Source organism: Apis dorsata, unplaced genomic scaffold (genome assembly GCF_000469605.1).
Source record: "Apis dorsata unplaced genomic scaffold, Apis dorsata 1.3 scaffold_99, whole genome shotgun sequence".
In the NCBI taxonomy this organism is placed as follows: Eukaryota; Metazoa; Arthropoda; class Insecta; order Hymenoptera; family Apidae; genus Apis; species Apis dorsata.
Window position 1 is genome coordinate 1,931,269 of NW_006263397.1, and position 9,031 is coordinate 1,940,299.

The 9,031-nt window shown below is 42.6% G+C and overlaps 1 protein-coding gene and 1 long non-coding RNA gene across 6 annotated transcripts in view; both read right to left on the reverse strand.

The window, feature by feature from the left end:
* LOC102678389 (sestrin homolog) overlaps positions 1-2,962 on the reverse strand; it is a 140,092-nt gene extending 137,130 nt beyond the window's left edge. The window contains exons 1-2 of the mRNA XM_006612210.1: positions 2,670-2,962; positions 657-1,836 (exon numbers count right to left, since the gene is read on the reverse strand). Of these exons, the coding sequence (XP_006612273.1) occupies positions 657-1,836; positions 2,670-2,920 (1,431 nt within the window). The 5' untranslated portion in view covers positions 2,921-2,962. The remainder of the gene's footprint in view (positions 1-656; positions 1,837-2,669) is intronic.
* Positions 2,963-3,003: 41 nt separating this feature from the next.
* Positions 3,004-9,031, reverse strand: part of LOC102678621 — a 19,649-nt gene continuing 13,621 nt past the window's right edge. For 4 of the 5 annotated variants that reach the window (XR_004149888.1, XR_004149891.1, XR_004149890.1 and 1 more), the window contains exons 2-3: positions 4,404-4,516; positions 3,021-3,275 (exon numbers count right to left, since the gene is read on the reverse strand). This is a non-coding gene — a long non-coding RNA (uncharacterized LOC102678621). Of the gene's footprint in view, positions 3,276-4,159; positions 4,517-9,031 lie in introns of all 5 variants that reach the window. The other variant, XR_421224.2, reaches the window with a different exon arrangement.

Below are 9,031 nucleotides of genomic sequence, written 5' to 3' on the forward strand. Positions count from 1 at the left end.
GATTTTTTCTCTGTTATTCACAAAATAAAACGAGCAATGTATTATAAAAAAATATAAAAGAGAAATCTATGACTCATCATGATAAAAAAAATATTTAATGCAGCTGAACTTCAGTTTTACAATCAATTATGTATCTCACGTAAGTCATACAGAGAACAACTATTGATCAGGCTTTATACATGGTAGGCTGTGTTATTGATTATAATAAAAAACAAGTTCCAAAACGAAGAGAACACAAATAGCGCACCAACGCGGCTAATAGAGAAGGGAAGGGGGATATGTTTTCAACACCATAGAAAATGAGCAAATCAAAAAAAATGGCTAACGCATATTTTTAGACCATGATTCAACGTTGTTACATAAATAGATGATTAAAATAACTCCATCAACTCGAAGTAATCAAACTCTGATGCATAAAATATACTATCGGAAAATCATTATGATAGTTTTTCAGTTCTTTATAAAAACTTTACACGTGTGCATCTCATATACATTTATCACTATTTTATACATCAAGAGAATGAATGCAAAAATATTACGTTGATATTTATTTTTCAAGTTATAGGCAATTTAAGTTTGCATTGTAAATGCCTGTACACCGGGAACCAATCCTACCACGTACCACGTACGTAATTAAAGATTTAATATACGCTCACCTTAACCATCTCCAGAATCTCCGCACACTTGATCCTAACATTCTGGAAGGGGCAGTTCACGCTAAGCCTCAATATCACCGGTAGATGCAACGTCACCAGGCTCAAATACTTATTCGCCTGGGCTTGCCTCGGCCCATCCAGGGCATTTCCCAGATTAAGCATCCTACCAACATCCCCGGGCGTGACGTCAGGACTCTCCAACACCCTGCCACTCTTCGAAGAGACATCTTCGTCCTGGGAGAGCGGTCTCTTGATCTGTCCAGCGCTGAACTTCCGTTCCTCGTTTTTCCTCAAATAATCTTGCGGCAACTCGACACGAGCGGTACGAAGCCTGCCATCGTCCAACGTCTCATCCTGATAGATCTCGAAATTCTTCAACTTCGTGTCCTCCGCACGATTGTCGTCCTGCCTGTGATATATCTCATTGGCGTTCTCGTTCTCGAAACCGTCCAGAGTGTTGAACACAACCCCGTCCCGGTTCCTGATCGTCATCTCGGTCTCGTCGAAAGAGACATCGTCCACACTGTCGTAACAGAGTCGTTCCCGCGGCAGGATGTCGCCGCCCTTCGGGCGGAAGTTCAAATTCCTCCGGTCGAAATTCGCGCCCAAGTTCTCGTCGAATTTCGGGCTCTTCCCGTATATCCTTATATCTGAGTCAAGCTCGTCATCCTCGAGCTGCTTCTGCTTCGCGCCTTTCACCTTCACGTAGTTCTTCGCTCTGGGCCTATCCTCCAGACACGCCTCGTTCAATCTCTCGCTCGAGGACGAGCCGAGGTATTTCCTCTCGCTCTCGCTGCTCGACCCGAATCGCGCCTCCGACGTGTCCTTAAACCTTAGACACCTGTCCTGAGAATCGATCTTGAAACCTTTCCCCTCGTCGGACGACGTCGAGTGGCCGGACCTGTAACTGTCCACGTCGGCCGCGTATCTTCGCCTCTCGTTCGGTGTACCGTAGCCCGTTTCGTTTCCAAGACGCCCGTCCACGCAATCGAACGAGCCCGACGGATATCTCTCGGAACAGTCGAGGCTGGTATCTTCGAGGAATGCGGGATTCTCGGTGACGCTCTGAGGAAAGAAACCCTCCGTCCTGAACGTGTCTTGAAGCAGAGGCTGCTGGAGAGGAGGCTGGACGTTCTTCGGTGCCGACTTGGTCGGTGATCGCTCCATGTTCATGTCGTATCTTCGCGTGAAAGGTGAAATGAAGTGTCTATTAGAGCTTCGCGAAAACTTAAGATATAAAAGGTCAGGAGAAAAATTCGTGCGGAAGTGAATGGAAAATGCGATTCGCTTGTTATTCGAGCCAGACTCTTCTCTCTGATCGGTCGGTACCAACCCTGATTGATTGTTATTATATCGGTGAATAAATCTTTTCAATATAATATATACGTTGAAACATACGCGCCACTATGTTATTATTCATAAGTTTTTTTTTTTCTTTTTTTTTTTTTCATCCTTTCGAAGACGATAAGAAGAAATAAAGATTGAATTCCAAGAAAATTATTAATACCAACGATCTTAACGGTCGAACGCTGGAAATTTATAGACATTATGATATACGATGGGAATATTTCATCATTTCATTATTTTTTTTTTAAAAATCAGAATAAAGAAAAATAATCACGCGTTTTCTCATTTAATCAACTTTTCCTATCTACATCGAGTAATAATTTTGGACCAGTGTTTTCTTTTCAAATAAATAAATAAATATATATATATATATATATTTATTACATATACTTTACACCCATCGAAACAAGACAATAAACAAAGATAACTCGTTCACACGTTATGCAACACTGTTACAAAATCTAGACTCGAAACGTACATATGTGCACGATTTAAATTAATAATATGAAATGAATCGATTCAAGTTCATCACATAACACGTATCTCGCTGCATTACCGCATATACTTATCGCAAAGCTGAACGAGAAATGATAGGAAACGATAAAATATCGACGCATGCAATATATTTATTACATCGATGCCTTTTTCACACGTCAGAACACTCACCTTCCATCCTGGCTCTTGAACTTCCCCCCCAGATTCTCCGAATCCTCCATCTCACCGGTGTCGTCCGAATGATTCGGACTACCAACCCCTCCGAGCCATCCCTCGACCGTGTTCCTGGCCGCCGCCAAGGCGATGTTTCTGGCAGCTTCATCTCTCGCGCACAAAGGCGCTAAAAATCTGCTAACGATCTCGACCTCGTCGTCCTTTGTGGAGGTGCCGCTTCCCGAGGAACTGTTCGGATCTCTGTACATCTCGTCTTACTTTCCCTTCTTGATTTTACTCGTGTATGTATATTTATATTTTATATATATATATATATATATATATTTAAATGTATCACTTCAATTCTTTCTCTCTCTATCTCTTTTTCTCTCTCTGTTTATGGCCGTACCTCAGGCTACACCACGTATATATACGATGTACAAGTTCGTTCGTCGTGATTCTAACGACAAGCGAGAAGCGTTCGGTATTTAATTTAATCTAATCTAATCTGCTTATGATACAAGGGTGACTCGGTGTTAGTCGAGTAGTTTCCCTCGGATTTTCTCGTTTTGTCCTCGCTCGTTCGGGCTCTTGAGCTTCCGCGATTAACACCGTGTAACAAAGCTGCAAAACAAGATGAAACGATCGGTTCGAAACGAATCGGGAAAAAAAAAGAGAGAGAAAAAAAAAAAAAAAAAACAAAAACGATTCGCAAAGATCGCCACACGTAAGCATTCGGTGTCGAATTGTTTGACGAATCTTAATCTTATCGGGCAAGTATGAATCGTAGAGCAGATGGTTTGTCGAGCTATTTATTCGAGCTAACATTTTCCATCGAAAATATATATATATATTTCTCAAATAAGCGGGCAAATGTTTGCACACGTTATGTAATCATGATCAAGCGAAATAAAATGGATAATTTGAAAGGCGAGCGAGTTTCCAGAGATTAAATCGAAGAAGAGAAAAATTGGCACGTTAAGACGAGACCTCGTACAATCAAGCCTCGATAGAAGACACGCACTATGATAAAATTACAAATTGTCGCGACAAAGGTGTCACACGTTCCGTTAAGGGTTAATAGAATCGATCCTCTTTTACCGTCGATCGATCATCGTATTTTTTTCCACTAGTAGATTCCCTTCCCCCTTCCTAGAAAGCCAGTGAACAAAGGAAAGAAAGGAAGGAGGAAAGCGGAGAAGAAAAAAAGAAGAAGAAAAGAAAAAGAAAGAGAATGGGGGGAAAAAATGGGAAAGAAAGGCTCACGGTACTATCCTCGGATAATTACGGTCGTTTCGTCGCGTTTCACAGTGAGAATCGGCCGTAAAACTCGTTTCTCGAGGATTTTACCGGCGGTGCACCTCGGGAGTCGTTTCAGGGCGATAGAAAGTAGGCGGTGTCGACTGTCGAGCGATCGTGTGGCGATCTAGCACCGTTCAACTTCGTTCCATGGAACTATCGAAGGAAAAGAAGAAAAAGAAAGCCAGGTTGATCCTAAACGAGCGCACCTTCGAAAGGAAACGATCGATCGGGCGCTTCTTTTGAGGAGCCGATCGATCGCGTCGCTTTTCCTTCACCGATTATTATCCTTCCCTCTCGTTTCCTGTCTCTCTCTCTCTCTCTCTTCCGCCTTTCTTTCTCTTTCTCTTTTTTTTTTCTTTCTTTCTTTCTTTCTTTTTTTTTTTTTTTAATATTCTCCACACGTGTGTTGCGGTTATCTGGCAACGGCAACGGTGTTACATTGTTCTTTACATCGTTACGAACGATTCCTAACGCTGAAACGTCTTCGAAATTCCAAATTGGAACGGGATTGTCCTTTGCCTCTCCTGTTCACCGCCACGTCGCGACGTTAATCCATTGGACGTCTGGAACAAAAAAGAAAAAAACACGTTAGAGGCAATAATTGTTAAAAAAAAAACTTTTATCGTTGGTTCGAGAGCCTTGTTCGTATCGGCGTTACGTAACGTTGTTGTAACGATGTTACGCCGCGCTTACATGAATGAGAAATATTAACGGTTGACCGTTAATAAATGATAATTAATCGTTACGTTAGAATGTATTCGGTTATCGAGTGACACAGGTTATAGAGCGAGCTTTATCAAGTTCAAAGACCTCCTTCTTTTCTTCTTCTTTTTTGTTCAAACTCTATTATGCTCGCAAGCATAACAATTTTAACCGAGAAATAAAAGATTAATTGTTATCAAAAACGGGCCAACCAAGTTGACATTGCAACTTCGAAGATACGCGCCTTTTCCTCGATATGCATTATCTTCTTCCTTTGTATCGCCGAACAAGTTGGCAAATTGGCTGGTAAATATAAAATATCGATCAGTATACGTTCGATCAAACTAAAAAAAATATTATTACATTCTCGAAATAATTCTCGCACGATTCCTTTCGAAAATCTTGGAAAGGAGCCGCCATTTTCGAAAGAGACGTTTCTCTCTACCTCCATCGATTCGAGTGGCGGCCGCTTATTGAATTTCAATTTACTCCATGGGTTAATCGTCATCGATCGGCTTAATATCCATCCGAGGCAAAGGTAACACACGCTCGGCAACGTAACCTAAGGCTAATAGGGAAGCACTTCTCCTCGCGGCCGCGGTGCCGCCAGCGGATTATCGTCGATCGAACCATTACGCAATAAACAATCGAAAGCTCTGTAACTCTACCTCTAGTTCTGAACTTCAACGTCGCGTAATCAGCGTCGCATTGTACCGGTTAATTCCTGCACGGATCGTTTGTTACCGTTTACGAGCGATGCAATTCCTTCTTTATCCCTCCCCCTCTACCTCCTATCCCGATTCAACAACGATTCACAATCTGTTGTCGTCGCAAATATCGATCCGATTTCTGCCTCTCGTGTCGAGAGGCGAGAATCGATCGATGCGGAAAATAAAAAAGAAAGGGAGAGGGAAAAAAGAAAAGGAAAATTTTCATGGAAGCGAGCTCTCGCGACTCGAGGTTGAGGCGAAAAGGCAGAGAAACGAGACCGTTGCTATCGGGGCCATTTACGCAATTAGTCGATGTCAGCCTGCGCCAGTCTTCCTCTCATTGATTGATCGACCCCCGCGGGAGAAGGCCTAGGTCAAGGCCGCCGGGGGTCAGGAAATAAGAGAGGTCGCGTGAACGCTGCAACTTATCGAGAAGGGGAGAGGAGACCGAGCCAGCCAACCGGTGGATTCGTGGAGAGGATTAAAAAGAAAGAAAGGGGGGTGGATTGACGATTTCTCTAGCTATGGCTCGACCATCTAGGAAATCTATTCGATCCATTTCTTCGTCACGCAATAGTTATAAATTTAAAATAGTTTGAAATCTATCGAAATCTATCTTCCTTCTCCGTTGAGAAATACTTAACTATAACTCGCAGAATATGCTTCCTTTTTTATTCGATATTTTTAGATTTAGATGAAGAAATATTCGCGCACGCGAACCTCTTTATAATTCTTCGATCGATCGATGTCTCGATTCCTCTCGATAAATTAAATGCACGAGAATTTTTGTATCCGAGAGAAAATAATTACAGCGCAAGGTAAGAGAGGTATAACTGTGCGTCTACCGTTAATCGATCGACTGAATACCGGACAGGTGAGCGGAAAAAACAAGAGCACGGGAAAGAATGGATTGACAAGAGCCTCTCTTAAAGGCTGTCTCTAAGATACGTTTCCATTTCGCGCGTGAACGGGTTGAACAGTGGCTGTTAGTAAAGTAACAATAAAAAAAAAAAGAACTCCCACCGCAAAGAACTCGATCCCACGCACCGAAACGCGTGTTTTGCGCGGAGGGAACGATCGTTTCCACGCACAATTCGATAATCCTATCCCGCTGAAATTCCACGTCCCCTTCACAATGCACCATTCTTCCATTTCCTATTTTTCTCTTTTTTCCTTTTTCAATTTCTTCTCTCTCTCTCTCTCTCTCTCTCTCTCTCTCTTCTTCCTCGTCCACGAGATCAATCCGCTCGAGAGTCTTTTCCGCGGACCATCGATCGTTGCACTCGATAACGGCGAACAACAGCCGCCGTTCATCGTCGGGTTGTTCCCGATTTTTAATATCCCGGCAATCTCCCCCTTTTTCCTGGAAAATCGATGCCCCTCGAAGGAGCATCGTTCGCGGGACAAAATTCGCGGAAACGTGGATAGAAGAGGAGGGAGGGAAGGGGAGAAAAATCGACGAGACGGGGAGGGAGAGTATAAGAAAATAGAGTCACGCGCGTGTGATATAAACGGCGCGGTGGTTTGGAGGAAGAAATAAGGGGGGGGAGGGAAGAAGGAGAAGGAGAAGAAAAAGGGGTATATACGAAACGGCGTTTTCAGCGTTTCTAACATTTCTTCGCGGCGATCTCGAGAACGATCTAAATATTTATAATTCCCCAAAGCTTAACTCTTTCCTCCCTCCCTCCCCCTTTCGCGCCGCTATGAATTATTAATGTCGCGGTCTTGCTACTGTATGCTGGTGCACGTTGCTATGCATTTCTGATACCGCGTACTTTGTCTTCGAGAGATATAAGGATGGTCAGAGCCTAGCGGATATATGGGCGCGATAAAATGATCGTCTCACGTGCCGGCGGCCATTAGAATTTAATGAAATTGAGATAAATCAGAGCGATCGGGATTGAAATACGCGCACATAATGCACTGCTCGATTCCTGGAAAAAGTCGAGATACCGTTGAAAATTTTTTTCAACCGTGTCTTCTTTCGTTTCGAAAATTTTTGTTTCGTCGATCAATAATTAGAGAATAATCATCGATAATATCATTTAAACCGAAAGTTGGGAGCTAACTTGGAAACGTTACGTTGGAAACAGAAGTTTCAAACTTTTGGCAAGTCAGAGGATAGGATGATTCACGCGCGTGATCATACATAAATTGTTATTTCTACTCTATCTTTAGAGATTAGAAATCGATTTAACTCGTCGGAGGATCGAATTCAGCGTTTCTAAAATTTTATCAAAATTCCGTGTAAAAGCTCTTTATCAAATTTATCCTTGTTCGTTCACACTTGTTGATCAACATGTGATACAAAATTCTATCTATCAATTTCAAAGGGGGATCTTCGATAATATTTTTTTTTCTATCTATCTTCTTATCGCGTTGAATAGCAAAGAATTATCGAGGGGTTCTCGATCGCTCCAAGAAAATGCAATTTCTCCGTTCGCATATTTATAAACCTGAACTAGAATCGTTTTGCCATCACCTTCCCCCGTCGAACGGGGGAATAATCCGATTAACGAAAATTCACGTGAGTGTAATTCATCTCCGTTAAAACCTTCGTGATGGGAGAAAAAAAGAAGAAAGGAAGAAAAAAAGGAGAGGGGGAAATTTTTTTAGGAAATTACGGATCGCGTGATCCCTTCTCGAGGATCCTCGAAACACCGTATCGTGCAAGCTGGATCCCAGAGAGATCCCTCCCCTGGATTGTGGGAAAACATTATATCCCGTGCCGTGGAATATTTCTCGAAACGGAGGAAGGTTCGTGTTAAAATAAGTTACAAGTTATGGCGAGAGTGTTTCTCCTTATCTCCTCCTTACTAAAGCTGCAATGATAATCGAATCTGCATCTATCGATACGCGCTATCCGATCCCTTTATTACGTATTATTTAATTCAATGTGTTCGATATGGATAGAGAAGATGCGTTGCGGTGGCAGGCCGTGCACGGTCAAAGGAGTTCTTCTCCACCTGTAATTTTCTCGCTATATAACAAACACGTATAGAACCGAGAGAGAGAGAGGGAGAGAGGCTAAATTTACGACAGGCGGAGCCGGTTTACGACCGCTTTAAAAACAGAGACTAGAGGAAATTACGTTGGCTCGTCCGTGTTCTTGAAATCAGCCCCCGATATATGCATATGCCGTGAGTATATCCTCCCTCGCGAGCAGGGAGATGTTCACCTGTGGATACCGTGAACGAGACGGTGCGATCGATTCGGCGATAACCATGTCCTTCCCCTCCACGACAAAAAGTTTGGCGAACGCGAGGCGTGTTGTTACGTACCGCTCGCCACCGTGCTTAACGCAAATTGGAAAAGCGCCGCTTACGACCTCGCGACACGCGAGACATCCGCGATAACGCCCCAACTTCTAATCCTTTTCCCTAGGAATTAAAATTCTCTCTCTCTCGATCGATGATCCGCAAAATGGATAATTAATTGATTATTCCGATTTCTTCTGTTCGATCTTCCTATAAAGATCTAATTTGGAATTATTGTGGAAGCATTCGTGCAATTTTTATCTATTTAAACAGCAATCGATGAATTCCTAGAAAACCTTGTAAACTTACGTATACGTCGTAAATTAAAGAAGGGACCGTTCGAAAATAATCGAAGGGGTAATCGAGTGATCTTCTTGGTAGATATAGTATTCGATATATATATATATAT